The 17,007-nt window shown below is 36.7% G+C and overlaps 2 protein-coding genes across 4 annotated transcripts; both read right to left on the reverse strand.

Annotated features, from left to right (window-relative positions):
• Positions 1-10,549: 10,549 nt before the first annotated feature.
• Positions 10,550-12,769, reverse strand: LOC119555018 (gamma-glutamylcyclotransferase). 3 transcript variants are annotated; one of them, XM_037866162.1, is made up of 4 exons: positions 12,640-12,769; positions 11,337-11,466; positions 10,986-11,119; positions 10,550-10,931 (listed from the first exon to the last, which is right to left on the reverse strand). In XM_037866162.1, the coding sequence occupies exons 2-4, from the start codon at positions 11,439-11,441 to the stop codon at positions 10,613-10,615; spliced, it is 558 nt and encodes a 185-aa protein (XP_037722090.1). In that variant the 5' UTR covers positions 11,442-11,466; positions 12,640-12,769; the 3' UTR covers positions 10,550-10,612. The 3 variants fall into 3 exon arrangements, with proteins under 3 accessions (XP_037722090.1, XP_037722089.1, XP_037722091.1); XM_037866161.1 differs by lacking the exon at positions 12,640-12,769 and adding an exon at positions 11,821-11,945; XM_037866163.1 differs by lacking the exon at positions 12,640-12,769 and adding an exon at positions 11,821-11,945 and having other exon boundaries at positions 10,727-10,927.
• A 1-nt stretch (position 12,770) lies between these two features.
• On the reverse strand, positions 12,771-13,933 carry LOC119555017 (gamma-glutamylcyclotransferase). The gene is made up of 2 exons (XM_037866160.1): positions 13,467-13,933; positions 12,771-13,148 (listed from the first exon to the last, which is right to left on the reverse strand). Exons 1-2 carry the CDS (start codon positions 13,814-13,816, stop codon positions 12,836-12,838), a joined length of 663 nt encoding a protein of 220 aa, XP_037722088.1. The 5' UTR covers positions 13,817-13,933; the 3' UTR covers positions 12,771-12,835.
• Positions 13,934-17,007: the final 3,074 nt, after the last annotated feature.

Consider the following 17,007-nt stretch of genomic DNA (forward strand, 5'->3'; position numbering starts at 1 on the left):
GAATTTGTATATAAATACTTCTGTTGATCCTTACAAATATAAGCAAGTGAATATTTATGTATTCGTTTTAAAACTGTAAAATGAATTTTATCTGAATTGTTTAGTTAACTTTCTCTTGTTTTAAATTTTCTGATCTCGTGAATTAAATGTTATACTCCAGTTTAGTAGACCTTTAATTTAATTTTTTTTTATTTATAAAATGAGCACCTGCTAATCACGGCTACCTCCGTCACCAAGCCCTTAAACTAAATTTGCAGAACCTTTTTTTTTTAGCATGGGGACACCCTTGTCAGTTGGGCAATTAAGTTCAGCATGACTTTAATTATATTTCAAAAATTTTAATAAGGCACCGCCGTCCTTTTTCTATTTATAAAATATAATTCCTTTTTTATAAATGCTGGTGAAAGGGAAGAAAAAATTGTTAACAACTTCAATTAAATTATCAACTTTCAGCACGCAGAAGTCTCGACCGATGGGCGAGGTCAGAAAAAATTGGCCGCTGAAAAACTTTTTCGGTCGAGTTTTAACTCAATTTGACTGCGGAAAAGTTTTCCTTCTTCTCATTTTTCCTGAAATCGCTTAACGGGGCTTAATTGTGGTCACAGGTGTTGAGGGCGAAATTTTTATCGTTCTGTTCACAGTTTACAAAAAATGGTGTACTTACAGAGGGAAAATAGAGGGCGGGCGACTTAAAAGGCAAAAGGGAGGTTGGCTCATTTCGTTTAAGACAATTTTTATGACCTTTACGACTATTTGCCGAGTCGTTGCATTGGATTGGCTTTGATTGCGTTTATGGCTCTAAGCTTCTTGGGCCAGAAATAAAATTCCTCAATTTATTTGTTTGTCTTAGCCACATAAAAAAGCGAGAACCCACTTTTGACTGCTCTCTTTCCGGTAATTTGATATTGCTTGCAACCCTTTTATTTCTTTTGCTGGGGGCCAGAATCCTTAGCGCGCTTTTCAGCGTTGTGCGTTTTTTAATTGCTTGAAATTTAATATTTTTGCGCCGGGTCTCGATGTTTGTTTTATTTTATGCTAATTATATTCGTATGCAACGCCAAGCAGTCTCTGTTTTTATCTTCCCCACTTTGGCTGAGTTTTTTCCAAAAAGCCAATTATAAAATTTCATTTTTGCACTCTTTGCTTTTCAGTTTGTTATTGAAAATAGCTTTTGGCGTTGGTAATCCGATAGGCGCAATTAGCGGGCGAGTCAGGGGAGGTCAGACGAGATGAGAATTTAATAACAATAAGCAGATTGCCGGATTGTTACCACATATGTGCAGCTTAAAGTTAAGGGACAGCTTTCAACCTCATTTCAATTTGTACCTCTTGCAAAATTGAACTGTATTTAATAATGATTTATTACTGTTAATCACAATATTACCACGGTTCATAATATCAGCTTAAAAATTCCTTTAAAAAACGTATATTGGAATGAAAATACTTAGGCTTGTTAAAATATTACGCGAAAACTATTTAACTAGGTAAAGATGAATATTTCTTTACATAAATGTATTTATTTTAATATATCTTTAGGGAATACCTAAAATCAGTGATATAAAGAAAGTTGGGAATCTGAAAATCTGTGTATTTTAAAATATGTCATGAAGTTTTGGAATTTACTAAAAGTGAGCTAATATATTAAATCAACATTTTACGAAACCACTTGATTAATCTACTTAACTTTATCTACATCTATCTAAATGTTTTTTTTGGTGCAATATACAAAGGGTGACCCCAGCCTAAACTTTTAATTACAATATAAGCCAAAGGTCTCTAGAACAAAGTACATCCAGGTAGTCAATCCTCTTCCAAAATGCACACACCTATTTATATTTATGAGCTGACCCGAGTCGAGTATCGCGAGTGCATTATAATTCAATAATTTCCGAGCTCGCTTGGTGCCAGTATTTTTTAATTGCTTTTCAATAACGGGGGAGAGGGTTGGGGGAGGGCAGGATGTCCTGCCTGAAGCCTGTTCAGGCGCTGATAAGCCGCAGGATAATCATCAGCATGGCCAACGCGTTAAAATGCTGAAAAATTCATACGTATGGAGCTGAAATATTTACGAAGCGAATTAAAAAGCGCGCTAATGCAATTCACTCGGCCAGCGCTAATTTAAATTTTTAAGTGGCCCTGCAATATGCGAAAATAAAAATTTGAAAAAAGAGCATTTTTCATTCAAAACCGAACTTGGAGTACTCTCAAAATAATAACCACAACAATATTGATTTTAATATCTAATTGTATCCGATATACAAGTATAGTAGACATTTAAGCACAAATAAAGAGCATTTTTTTTTTGATTTTGCAAATAAAGTTCCCAAGTATTTCCATTAGTTTCTATATAGGTTTGCTTTTCAAATATTATTTGCCACCTTATCCGCGTTTCGAATTCCTAACAAACTGGATAACAAAATTATGATGCCCTTTTCGAAATACCCTTCAGGTCGTCCCATAAAAGAGCAACGCTTGGCTGCCGCTGACGATGTGTGGTATGCAACAAATTGTTGCATGGCCTTTCAAACTAATGTCCGTTGCTGTCTCCCTCTCTGTCTGTCCCGTATCACTCTCTCTTTCCATCCCACTCGGTGGGTGGGCAACAATGTTGTGTTAATGTTTACACATGTCCATGACACGACCACAATGAACACGATACCAGAGCAGGCTCCATTTCGGTCCCGTTTTCAGGCCAGACCAGACCTTACACAGCTAGAATATTTCTTAGAAAATTAAAAATCCATAACTAAAAAATATTCCACTTTTTAAGTATAATACTTAGACGTCAGATATTATGTTAAATTATTTTTTAAGATACGTTTTCCCCGATTCTTGACTGTTTAATTAGTTATAAAAAAAAACCCTAACTCGATAATGGTAAAAGTTAATTATATTATAAAAAAAAAGTTTTAACGAATCAAATATTTTAAATAACCTCTTTGATCTGAATTGACATATGTAACGCTTTTATATTAACAGGTAAGATATTTCTATGTCTATTTATATAAAAACGTTCCTTCATTTTTTAAATTTAAGTATTATTAAGTAAGCATAAATTGGATGTGATACATATTTTTTTTAAATAAAATTAGCTAATGTATAAAAAATATATTAATAATAATTAATAGATATCTTTAAATTAAATCTGGAATAGTTACATATCTTACAAAACAATAAATAAAGGTATTCGAGCAATGTACCATTTAAGTTAAAAGCAAAAGAAATTATTTTAAATCATCTTCTTTGAAAAAGCACAACATTTTTGATACAGTTATAGGGTGTTTCCTTTTATCACAGTGCACCCGACCAAGCCAATTCAATCCAATCCTGCCGGGTCTGTCCATAAAGTGCATCAGTTGCGCTGCATTGCACTTTGGAGTTCGGTTGAGCTGAGTGGAGTGGAGTGCCTCAAAATGCATCGGTCTGTTCGGGTGTCGATAGCAGGCCTTAATTAAAATTAACATTTTTTGCACAAAACTTAACTGGTCCTTTTTACATTGTGGGGCTACGCTTTTAGGCCAGAGTTAACTCAATTTGGGCGCCCTGGACACTGGAGAATCGCTGGGGATGTGTCATCGTATGTGTGTTCAGAGGGGGCCTCTGTCTTCTGTGCCGCATTTCTATTGATTCTGATGATGGTTATTTAATTTGGAGCGTCAAGTGTGCGTTATTGATGCGAACCGGAGAGGCTTTGAGGGCATTTGCCGTTTTAATAGCCTGCGGCTGTTAGGAGGGTTTCGTTTTATGATTTCAAAAGGCAGGGGAATAATTCTAACGTGCCATGTTTTATATTTAGATGATGGGCAAGAAAATGCTGGTCGAGTTTTACACCTAGATGCCTTAGTAGGAAGATAGATTTTTCAGTTCAACGATTAATTTTGTTAATTACTACTATTAATTACTAATGTGTGCAAAGATAAGTCCATCAATATATGTTTTTTAATGTTGAGGCTATTAAAAAAATTTCAAATTCAAGAAAGTAACAAATATAAAGGTTTTATGTGGTATTGGGAGTTTGTGATATGATAGTACTTTAAACGGATTAGTGTGACATTTTGCTGTTTTCTTTTCCAATAATATGTTGAAAAAATCAAATTTTGATGCCTAATAACTAATTTATTAGCTGACTATCGTAAACAGATATTTCTGATCTATTAATCTAACTGTGTTCCTTTTGTTTTGAGGTTAGACCTTATCAGAATTCTATTTAAGAGTTTCTTTAACTTTACAATTTGCATGTCAAGCCGAACTGGGTTTTCCCCATAATCCTGCAAAAAGCGACATTTATCCACCGAAGGCGAAACGCGCATATAACCATATTTAATAACCGGCTCATATTTCCACATAGTTTATTTGACTTTTTGCGAAAATGCATTTCCGCAGCAGTTGCGAGCAGCCGCCGGCGTCAGGGGGTTAATGTGGTGATGCGGGGTAAAAGCTGTGTGCAGGTCTGCATGGGTAAATATCAATATTTACACCTTTAATTAAAAACGCTAACAAGGTTATTTAGTATGTTGTAGATGGGGAAAAAAGGAGGGGGAGGGAGTGGGGGATTGGCCAGGAAATCTGGCAGGAAGTCAGCCGTGGCCGAACAAGTGAAGCTCGGTTACCACGCCGGCACTCTCCGTTCGTTTATTTTCTACCCCTTCTGCCACGGCCGGAAAAGCTTTTAAGCGAAAATGCCAAAATGAAAATGTAAAATTCATTTTTCATTTACTTGTTTAACTTAAAATTAATGTACTATGTGCAGTGCAGGTTCAGTTGGGTGGGAACATTAGGATAAAATGTAAAAGTACGGACGAACTACAAATAATAAACATCCAAATAAGAATGAAAGAGCATGCCAACTTGTTTTCATAAATATATTTTTACTGTTTTCCTGAATAACAAAAATTTTCGTTGCCAATAATACGTTGTTTATTAATTTTTATTGTGCCGGAAAATATAAATAGTATTTTTAAAAGCCCTTCCTAGCCAGTTTAATCGTAAGTTCACCCAATGTCAGCCCTTAGACCCACATTACATATAAGCCTGTGCAACAAACAGACTAACTTATTACCATTCTTTTCATTTAATAAACTTGCTTGATTGTTTGCTCAAAAATAAAATTAATATGTATTTATTCAGCCTATACTGTACTATATTTTTCTTTTACAAAATCATTTTTACTAATCAGAAATAGTATCTCCTTGTATACAGAGCTTAACAGACAGAAGTGTTAAACACCAAAGAGATCGACGGGCTTAGAGCGAATTAGTCATCCATTGGTCAGCACTCACTCGGTACTTTGGTGACCCCGACTGCCACTCCAAGTCTGCAATTGTGTGCCTAAAATATTTGTCATATTGCACGTGCCACCGAATGTTGCATCGCCGCCCACAGCGCGAGGTGGTGACATTAAAATCCAGAACTCCGCTGCATGTCGTTTAATTAAAAAATGCCCCAAAAGCATTTACCCAAACCAAGGGATTTGCTTAAAAGGGCAAAAAACCAATGCAACCATTGATGCAGTATCAAAAGGGATGTGTGCATTTTAATGAAAACGGAAACCAAATAATCAGCAAGTGACAATCTCCTGGGGTGGTGGTCAAGCTCAGATGGTATAATACCACACGGAGAGAAATATAAGTAATCTTAAAACAAATAAATAGCTTAGTTATCAATTATAAATTTTTTAGATCTTAAGATATTTAAAAAAAAAATATTCTAATTATAATGCCTTGTTTTAAAATTTTCTGTCGATACATTTATTATTTGAAATGGACTATCTTTTTTAAAATCTCATATTTTAATATGCATTTGTGCTTTACTTATGTTATTGTTTGATGTGTAGTATCTTTTCTCTTATTAATAATGTTGGTTGGAACTTTTTCCCAGTGCAAGCCTGAACAAAGCGCCAGTGCGAATTGAGAAAAGTGCAACCCGTGGAGCGTATGAATTTAATGATTTAATCGCAGACCCCTGCCCCTTTTGTCCCACGCCTTGTTGACACTGCATGCGTGTCAAGAGAATTTGTCAAAAAATGCAACCGCCGTCGGCGGCCTCAGGGGAAATTGGACAAAGCCAAGTGGACTTGGTCGCAGTGGAGCGGGCCTAGGGTTGCACTTGGCCAAGTTATTGACTTTGTGTCTCTGTCAAATCCTGGCATGTGGTCAACATTTAAGTGTAATTAATGCCCGCGGCCAGTCGCCGGTTGCATTTCATTCGAACTCAGCCCGCGGAAGCTGGAATATGAAAGCCAAATATTGCGCTTAATTTGATTAGCGTGTCTGCGCCCAGATTCCGATTGCATTTTTCGGTTTTATTTGTGCATCCCAGCCCGCGGGCATTATTCCTTCCGCAATTTTCCTCTTCCGGTGAGAGCCTTTTCTTTATTATTTTGTTCGTACCCTGATTTTACAATACAGAATATGTGATTATTACTTACTTACTTTTTTAAAACTGAAAAACAAACAAACATACAAAAAATTGATTATTTAAATTATTATTTTAAATCACTGTTGACAAATATATGGTACATATATTAAAGACACGTTCCTTAAATATTTTATTTGTTCCTAGAATCTATAAACTGAATTTATTATATTTCCTTATATATTATGGTAGTCATGGAAATATCTTAAAAGCGAAGTAAAAAGATTGTTCTTGGTTTCAGTGCCAACAAATTTTTGTTTCTTGAAAGTAAAGAGTTTTCTTTTGAATTCAAGCATTTTAATATTTAACAGGGATCCCTGGGGGTTTTAGCCCTTCGTTCAGCACTTTCGTTTTAATTTTCCTAGGAGGAGGTCGCTAATCGAAAGTGTTTCTACTTTGGTAATTAATAGTTTTCCAGCATCAGAAACTTTCAAACACTTTGAACTCTTGAAAACTGTATGCAAATGTGCCATCAAGTTCAGATCCCCTTCCTTGCTGATTTTCTTAGGCGGGCAAATTGAATTTACCTTGGGTCCGCTGAAAGGTTTTCCATTTCCATAGTTTCTTTTAACCCCTGCATGTCCCGTGGGGCCTTTGACGCCTCGTGTGTGAAGCATAATTACAGGGACTAGCCAAGTTCTTCAATTAAAATATATTTGGGATTCATGATGGGATGACTTATTTGGGAAGTGTGTGGGTTCCTTTTAGTTTTCACGTCAAAGTAGTAAAGTTTTGGTCGCGGTTCGATGCGGTTTTGTGCGATTTTTAACCCTTTGTGCCACTGACAAGCCAATTAATGATGATTTGTGGTCAGTTTGTGTAAAGGAGTTGTAGTGTTCTGAAATAACGATATATATGGCCTTAACACGAAAGAACGAATTCAAACTTTTTCCAAGTGTAATAATAAGTTTATTATTAATAAAATATAAACTAAAAGTCTTGGACAATACATTTTGAGGAGAGATTTTCAGGTTGAGCCGTTCTGTAAGTTGTTACTGTCAACTATTTGCGACTTACTTTATTTTTGTGTTGCTATGTCATTTAATGACACAGCTTATGTTATAAAATAATGACATGCTCAAATCGAAACAATTTTAAAAGCTTTTAATACAAATAAAAAGGCTGCAAGCATAAGTTATTGAACTCTTTGTAATACCCATTACTTTCGAAATATATTTAGAATAGACTCTGAAAACAAAATCCTATAGTTCGTTACAACCGAGACATATTATTATCCACTGTTGAAAAAAATCACTTAGCTTTCCCTCAGCTAAAAAAAAGCCTGGTAGCCATATCGAACACACTCCCATGCCAAAGTATCCAACAAAAAAGGAGCAAAAACCCCTGGCAGTCATAATGATGACACACTTACCACATAAACCGCACGCACCACATATAACCACCACCGGATCCACTGAGAGTGGTGCCAACCGCCCAACGAGGGGTGGGGCGAAAGCGCCATACAGCCGGGAAAAGCCCCGAAAAAGGGTTGGCAACTGGAAAGGCTTTCGCAGCTCCAGAACTGCCACTAAAATGCACGCTAATGAGTTTCAATTACGACCAACTGACAAGATGGGACGCTGTGAAACAGTTTTTATTTTTATTGACATGGCATTTGTGTCCCACACCCTGAGTTCCATTTCCCTCGCCTGTTTTCGGTGTCGTCGCTTCTGTTGTCAATTTGCGTAAAATTTTTGTCCTTTTTTTGAGTGTTTGTTTGTCGCTACTTTGATTGAAACTAAACGACGAGCTGAGCTGCGGCTGAAGGTGTGGCCATGGGGAAAATAGGGAAGGGTTTTGGATCGAGTGCTTGATTTTAATTAAATTCTCATTCCCGCAAAGTGCGGCACAAGCAGCTGAGGCCTTCCTAGCCAACCTCATCGTCCTTTCGTCCTGTGGCCTCAATGGCCTCTACTCTGCATCTGTTCGTCACTTGTCATTCCGATTTCGGGTTGCACTAAGTCGGGGGAGTCTTAGGGTTATAAAGTCGTGTTAATCTTGACTAATCTGCAGAATATTTTTTAAAATTATAATAAAATACTTATTTAACTTAGAATCATTAAGAAATTTATAAAATTCAAAATGTTAATATATAATTGAATTCTCGATTTAAGAGTAGTTTTTTTTTAATCATAAAAAAAAGTGTTTTTATTTTGGATAAATTGTATATTTTTTAAATATCCTTGAGTGAACTCTATGCCAACATTACCTTGAGTTCAGCTAAAACACTTCTCCAACAAAAAGAGGTCGGATATAAAGTCAATATATATCCCACAAATAGTTTTTTTTAATATTTAATTACCTAACAATGCCTAATGTTAGATGTTATAAGTAACATATTATTTTAAAAAATACAAAAAATATTTAAATTTAATTTAATCGAAGAAATTATAAGTAACGAGTATTTTTACTTGCTATATTTTCGAAAGTACATACCTTCTTCGTAAGTAAGCAGAGTAATTACACTTATATTCAAAAAACCATTGCATATTGTTGAATATTAAAATAGTATGCAGCCTATTCGGTGTTCAAAAGCATCCATTCGCTGTCCTTGCTTTTTAAAATCGTAAACTTTTATGATTACAAGGGCCCTAGTGCGTTGGGTGTTGGCGCTTACTTTGTGGCCTGGAGTCGGTGTTGCCATTGCCATTGGCACATGTTACAGCGAACGAGGGCCATCTAAATGGTTATGGCGCCGTGCATTTTAAATAATTAATGACCGAGTTGAGGACGAGTGGAGTTCCAGTGCACATTGCACACAAACCCAAGCTCAAAACAGGAGCAGCCATCTCGACGGGGGCGCCACAAATGTAATAAAAATGTTGGGCCAAAACTTTGACCAAGAAGCCGACAACGAAGCAGAAGTTTTGCCGACTTTGGCCAAAATCGACTCGACTGCATTTCAATTCCCAAACGATTATAAACTACCGACCGTTTGCAAATTTAATTTACAACTGCACAAAGTGAACAAACCGCAACAAGAGCTCGGAGCGAAGTTTTTACTTTGTTAAAGTCGAAGGGCAGACTTTTATTTGCCACCTACACAACAACTTTGGCCAGAGGGTCAGTTTGCAGCTGGAGCTCCTGGAATTAGCTGCTAACTGGGAAATATATATGCACTCGGAAAAACCAGCCTCGGGATTTATTTTTATGTATCCTAGAAAAAACATATTTTATAAAAATAAAAAATATTTCAGTGTTGTTTAATCGGATTTTAATTTATTTGTATGCATTTCTAGTTCCATCTAGCCTTTGCAGTATTTAAAAAAATATATTATTTCGGGATTCTTTTGGTTTTTTTCCAAATTGTACATTATATTTTGTCCAAAATGTTAGTTCTTTATTTATAAATTACTTAATTTTTCATAAGCACTGGAACCTAATTAAATAATTAGCTAAAATATTTTTTTCTTGGTGTGAGATATAGAAGAAAAGTTTCGTGAAACAGGAAATTATGTTTATTATTACTTTGGCAAACACACTTTGCACTCCAAGTGGCCAAAAGCTTCTCCCCGAACAATATGCAAATGCGCAGCAGCCAAAGAGCCTCAGAAGTCTCTGAAAGGAGTGCCCCAATACCGCCTTCACCCGTTGCCGAAAACTCCAAATTTAAATTAATAAGACGGGGCAGGATCGCCCAGCTGGATGAGCTTCGTTAGCCCGTGGAGCATCATCATCAGCAGCGCGTCCTCCTCCTTGGAGTGCACACTAAATTGCACTTTAATTGCACTTTAGGCGAGAGCCAGTCGATGGGAAAAACTCAAAAGTTTGTTTCCCTTCCACCAGGAAACATTTTCGGCCATTGTCTGAATGGGGTGCAGACGGGAAATTGGTAATCATCATAAATAAGTGATTCAAATTAATTAAATTCAGTTTTGCGACAGAAGCATTTTCCAGGAGAGCCATAATCGAAGTGTTGGTAAAGAGTTCAGCCCTTAAGTTGGGAGAAAAGGAAGCCTAACAAGCAACAGACATACTTTCCAAATTATTTAGTTCAAAATTTAAGTATATATTTTCATACACATAATTCACACATAATTCCATACTAAGGGACCATAAGGGACATATTTTTAAGAACCTTTATTGAAAATATATTTATTTTGCTGTCGTAAAATTTTACATTCAAACACAGATATACAAAATGTTTAATTTGTACTTTAATGCTATCTTAGCAAATTTATATAGAACATCCATGGAATCAACTCAGCTGCACTTGGTCCAATTCAAGTTTTGCCTCCATAGTCGGCGCCTGTATGTCATTATGCCTAATGCCCCTCAGCCACTTGATATACTCCTCCGGAATCCCTGTTTCCTTGGCTCCCTTTACCAGGACCTTAAGATATGTTTTCGAGGGCTGACGATCGAGGGGAATGTTTTCCTGGGCACCATCGGCATGGAGTTCTGATTGGGGCTGATTTGTCAGGTGATAGGCACGACAGGTGATATTGCAATCGGTGGTCAACGAGTGAACGGGAACGCTAATTGGAATGTATATACCATCGAACACACCTTCCTGACTGAGAAAATTAAATTGCTTTAGACATTCTTAGGCAACACTTGGAGAAACTTACTCATCTAAATCCTTGAGGTTGCACATATCAATTTCCCAAATGGAGCCGTAGACATGGGATCCTTGAGTGGGTACGATTGTAGCCGGAGCCCCCAGCCAGGTTTTCGATGCTGTGTGAAAGTCCAGCCGGAAGTTCTAAGAATTAAGTAATTTATATATTAATTCAAGTATTTTCTTTTGAAGTTTTTGTATCTTATTAAGCAGAGGTTAATTATTATAATTATTATAGGATCAGACTATGAGTAGCTTTAATAAAGAGCACTTTTGCTTTTTTTATGATTCCACTTCCCTCCCAATTTTAATAATGTGAACCAAATTCGGATGGTCTTAATGTAAATTCATATTTTCATACCTCTAGTTTGCCGGCTCCAATTCTTTTGGCAGTGGGGTTTTGTATGTGAATCCGACTTGCCAGCATATTACTACCGAAACCGAAATAAAAGAACTTACTGGCCATGTTTAGGTGGAAGGTGGATCTGAAACTGAATAAAACGAGGAATGATCGGTGAGCAAGAGGCCAAACCATTTAAAATAAATAATAATATTAATAAATAATTATAAGATGTTCTACTCAATCCAGTTTTGTAAGCACCGGAAGCCGTTTATAATTCAATATACATCAAACTGTGAACTGCTTAGGAAAGCAGTTGCTACTATGGTTGAAGTCTTGGCTACGATCAAAAGCTCAAATTAAAGAGCCCAGCTGCTTAAAAGCTTTTCATCGTAAATCAAATCAGCTGTTCACCATAATAAATATGTTTTAATAAACGCCGTCATTGTGATTGTGCCTTTCACTAATTTTTCGAATTAAATAAATTAATGTAGTTCAGCTTTACCTTTTGAATTTCCAAGTGATAATAACGCGTCAACTTAAACTAAACAAAAATATTATTTAGACGTTTCGGACGGACGGATGGAAGGCAACTGATTAGAATGATACATTTTATGAGTTTTTAGTAGTAGCAAAAGAGATAAAGCTAATAAAAAGCTTGACTATCTTCTTCTTTGAAGGGTTTGAAACTCAATAACGGCTGGGTAAGGCACTAACGTTAAGCCAAGACTCAATCCAAAACTGTATCTTACGTCATATCAGCTCAGGAAAATTATGACTCATGTTTATGAAGAGGAAGAACACTTGGCGCCTTGTTTCAAAAATATTGCATAGTTGAGCTTGATAAAAGTGTAGGAACAGAGAAGAACGAGAATGGATTATATTATCCATTGATTAATTAGGTGCCCTTAACTATTTCAAATTGCCTATGATTGGGTCCTGTTTTGCGGAGTCAAATTTTCAATTTATCTTTTTAAAATTGTTGCGACCTTCTCCCCCTGTTTTTATCCAATTTTTATATAAAAAATCATTTTATTTATCCTATTTTATTTTAGATAAATTGAAAATTTGACTCCGCAAAACAGGACCCAATGTAATGTTACCAAGTACAAATTGACTTGGAACACTAAAATAAGAATTCCGAAAACCGATTGTGATGAGAGTGCAGAAAGAGAATAGGAGCAGGGCCATCATGAGCATATGGCAAATGGGCCATAAGAATAGTACTCCGTAGGATATCAAATAATAATATATTTAACCGCCTTCGCCTGAAGTGGAAAAGCATATCCAAAATTGAAATACAATCAACGGCTTATCCTCTTACCTTGCTGGGCGAAAATACAGGGAAAAACCACAGAGTTGCTAACAACTAACGAGGCAACATTTAGAAAACCGACTATAGGGTTTTAATGTATGTATGTTTTTCGTGTATGCTTTGTTTGACAACAGAATCAATGAGTTTTTTTATATATTTACTTTATTTTGGATCAATTGGTTAACTTTTGGATTTAGTGTTGAATTTAGAGTGAGACATTCTGGAGTTCCAGTTTCTCCTCCAATGCTCTTTTCACGTGGCCATTGTGCTTGATGCCCCTTAACCGCCGCACGTAGTCCTCAGGAATGGAGCTCTCGATAGCGCCCTTAACGAGGCATTGCAGATATGTTTTCGAGGGCTGACGGGATGCAGGAACGGAGTCCCTAGACAGCTCGTAGAGATTGCTCTCCGGCTGTTTGGTCAGCAGATAGGCTCGGGCAGGAGTTAGCTCAGAGCCACCTCGGAGTTTCACGTACACGGTGCGGGGTTCATAGATGCCCAGATGGACGCCTTCTTGGCTGGAAAAGGGAAAGCAAATGTAAGCTTTAATTACTTATGATCTGCGAGTCACTTAAGAAATGTTCAACTTTATATATTATTTAATCTTAATTTATTTTCAAAAAAATATGAAGTCGAAGGATAACATATAAGGATTTTTTAAAGCTGGATCATAGAAGAGCAGCTTAGGTATATTCACTAGGTCACCAGAATATCACTCTAGTGCAAAAGCTAAAATAAGTATAAAAGTCAGATACATTTCATAAAGATTTGTATACTAATCCTAAAGATTTTAATTACATTTCTTTTCAAAACCCAATATTCCGTTTAATACTTACTTGTCTATATCCGGCAGGTTGGCGAGGTCTATCTCCCAGAGGGTTCCCCACGCACTTTCTCCCTGGGTGGGGACAATGGTGCCCACGGCTCCTCCCCACCGATCCGAGATGAAGGCGAAGTCCAACCGATAGTCGGAAAGCAGGGCGGGCCCCACTCTTACCGCCGTGGGGTTCTGGATGTGGATCCTCTTGGCCAGCATGTTGCTCCCGAACCCGAAGTAGAGGAACTTATCGCCCCGCACCTCTGGCAGATTCGAGGTGGCATTTTCACCTGCAATGCTCTGACCCTGGGAGCTGGGGAGACCCAGCAGCAGACAGGTGACGACACGGATAAGACATTCGCGATGCATTATAATGTATTTGTTTTGATTGACACCTCCAAGTGATGCGATCTGGCTGGAGGCTGAACGACTACTGCGCTTTTAAATCATTTTTTAGTATGCCTGTCTTTAAGACTTCTCTTCTATTTTTTGGTGTCCCAACAGTCTGGCAGGCCGCTAAAAAATAGCGTGTAAAATGTTTGAGTATTTATTAAATGAATTATCCTTCTTATTGTAATAAAAAACTTTTTTGTTTAATTCCGAAAGGTATATTCTAATAGATTCTGGGTTAACATTAGCTGAGAGCAATAGCATCAACATTTGTGTTTGTTAGTAAGCAATCGCTTCTCTCAAAATCTCAATTGTTCTTTTGTAATGCAATCAGTGAGGGAAAGCTTTGAGAACCTATCTTGATTTCGCTGAGAGTCAGTCAAGAATTTATTTAGTATACTTGTATATTCGAATGTGCGTATAATATTTAAAGATTTCTTATCATGGTTTAAATGACTTAAGCTTTTTTGTTGATTTTGGTAATTTAAATTGTCCTTGTCTGGCTCAGGTCAAATCGAAAATATGTTTTGAAATAATTACTTTTATAATTAATGAGTTTATTAACCTATCGGGGTTTTTTTTTGTACGTACGAATTTCGGACGAGTTCAGAAAGCTATTTCTGTTTCAATCCTAAACATTAAATGAATCAATTACATTTTCTTATCAAAACATAACGAGTAGTAGATCAGATCATATTTAACTATACAAGAATTCAATTACAATTTCAATTATTATTAGAGAGAACAAACTGTTCATTTTGAAAAAAAATTCAGTACAGAAGCTAAGACTAGTATAATTTAAATTTAATTTACTTTTAGCTGAATTAACATAATGGGTTCGGAGTTTATTTTTATTTTCCATCTAATTCTATGTTTTTTGCCAAACAATTTTATTTTTTTTAAGCAAAGTGTCCAAATCGAAGCAAACACATGGGCATCGACCGTCACCAGAAACCGAATCGTTTGGCATTCGATTTCAATATTTGGTGACATGATGGCAACATACACATCATGGGAAAATGGAGGACAATCTGCGTCTGTTTGTTCGGGGCGCCGCAGTGACAGGCGTTTGGCGCGCGAATGTATGCGAATTTATTTAAATGATTTTTGCGATTTTATTGCGGAATTTGTTGCATGTTCTCGATGGATGTTGGTGCTGCTTGCGGCGGAACTTTGGCCAGTTTGACATGGTTTCTGACCGAAACCATAACCAAAACCAGATCAGAACAGGACAGGCGACAGGAGTTGAATGCGTTAAGAGGTCTGACATGGTCGCCATGACAGCTGCACTTTGTGGTGATTTATGTGTGTGACTGGAAATGCCAGGTGGGAAAATGGATTTTTAATAATGACAGCTACATGTTTTATAAATGTTACTAAAATTAAAATGGATAACTTGTTGCAATATCTGTTGGGAGGTATTTCTGTAACATTTATATATTTTTGTACTATCAATATTAGTTAATAATATTCTTTACTGTTCATAATGAATTTACCGTTCAAAATTGATTTTTAAAACATTTCCTTAAAAAAAACAAGTTAAGGGTTGCCTTTCCACGACTCCTAACATTTTCTACAAGCTGTTTTAAATGTGTGTGTGGATATGGTGCTTTTAAAGTGCATTTCATATTGATTCGTACTTTAACAAAATTATAATTATTAGTCAACTATTAAAACAGCTTTTGCTTGATATTTACTTACATTTACGTTACGCATTTTGTAAACAAGCAAATGTTGTTTAGACCTCTGTCAGTTGCTTGCATTTATTTATTGATGTTCACTTGAAGAAAAATAATATTACATTGCTGATTGCAGATAAAGCCCAAGTTATTCTTTCTAGCCACTCGAGGACGTCACTTAAGTGGGTTAATTTACTGCCCAACTTGCCGCAAATCATTCAATTGGCTGCCTCGTCTTAGACCTCATGACCTGATGGCCAGAAACAAAGAACAGGCGCCGGCATAAATATTCATACATGCGTGTTGTCCCGGGGGTCCCTTTCACCCGGTAAATCCTTGTCATTGTCCTCGTATCTTGGCTTATTTTCACGCACACATGAGCACGTAAAGAGCACAAATGATCACGGCATCGTCATCCGAAATCATCATTATCCTCAGCGGCTTTCAGGGCAAACAGAGCGAAAACATACATGTTTACTGGCAAAACATATCTATACCTCCGGCATATTCATAGATACTCGAATCGCACGTAATTTGAATATGCCGCCATTCCCGGCACTCGATGCCATCGAAATGCCAACTTTGGAGTCATCATTTATTTCTCTCACCTGCCGCTAGTTTTTGTCATGTAAATATCGCACATCAAGTGTCTTTCGTTACTTTTGCAGTCGTACAAAAAGGGGAAAAAAGCACCCACATACAGACAGCAGCCATATGATAAATGGATTTTCCGCCTCCACGAACTTTGGATGTCGCATGCAGCACTTGGCTGTCTTTGGCTGTACTCGTTTGCCTTCCTCATTTAAAGTTTGGCGCGCAAAAGTTTCACGCTTTTATGCACGTCCACATTGCGTATACGTACTCGAATATCTGTGCATAAGCATATTTTATGCGCTCCATTCTTTTGTGCTGCGAATCGGTCGTAAGTTTGATGGCATCGCCAATAGATGATAAATAACACTCATTTTGGAAATGGGTTTTGATTCAGCAGTTTTGAAAAGGATTACAAAGAGTAATATTGCAAAAATGTGCAGCATGTTTCACGCCTTCATATTAAAACCATTTTAACAGAATATTTTAATGTTAACAGCTTTAAATATTTTATAGACAAGGCAACTTTGGTAAAATTGAACTAATATATATTTTATCATTTGATATAACACTTAAATATTACACATTATTTGGAATATTACTGTCTCTTAAGTCCCTCATGCACTTTAAAGTAAAAACAGCAAAGGCGGCAGCGAAACAATCAAACAGAAATTGTCGATTTATGGTAATTGTTGTGCGAACCGAAATCCGCAAAGGATTCACCACGTGTCCGGGTATGAATGAGTGTTCGAGTGGGTGTATCTATGAAATGAATTTCCAACAAGGCCTAGGCCTAACACGAGTTTGCCATTAAAATGATTGAGCCGCAAACCAAAGAATCCACAATAAACATCCGCCCAAATTGCCAAGTAAACGGATTAAATTTCCGATTTTCGATAC

This window comes from Drosophila subpulchrella, chromosome 3L, assembly GCF_014743375.2.
Source record: "Drosophila subpulchrella strain 33 F10 #4 breed RU33 chromosome 3L, RU_Dsub_v1.1 Primary Assembly, whole genome shotgun sequence".
In the NCBI taxonomy this organism is placed as follows: domain Eukaryota; kingdom Metazoa; phylum Arthropoda; class Insecta; order Diptera; family Drosophilidae; genus Drosophila; species Drosophila subpulchrella.

What these genes read in the sequence shown, in the direction of transcription:
- LOC119555018 (XM_037866162.1), bottom strand. Translation starts at nt 11,441, where the DNA reads ATGGCCAGTAAGTTCTTTTATTTCGGTTTCGGTAGTAATATGCTGGCA. An exon ending in TTGGAGCCGGCAAACTAGAG is followed by an intron (nt 11,120 to 11,336) that starts GTATGAAAATAT and finishes CTTAATTCTTAG; the next exon opens with AACTTCCGGCTGGACTTTCA. An exon ending in AACCTCAAGGATTTAGATGA is followed by an intron (nt 10,932 to 10,985) that starts GTAAGTTTCTCC and finishes TAATTTTCTCAG; the next exon opens with TCAGGAAGGTGTGTTCGATG.
- LOC119555017 (XM_037866160.1), bottom strand. Translation starts at nt 13,816, where the DNA reads ATGCATCGCGAATGTCTTATCCGTGTCGTCACCTGTCTGCTGCTGGGT. An exon ending in AACCTGCCGGATATAGACAA is followed by an intron (nt 13,149 to 13,466) that starts GTAAGTATTAAA and finishes TCCCTTTTCCAG; the next exon opens with CCAAGAAGGCGTCCATCTGG.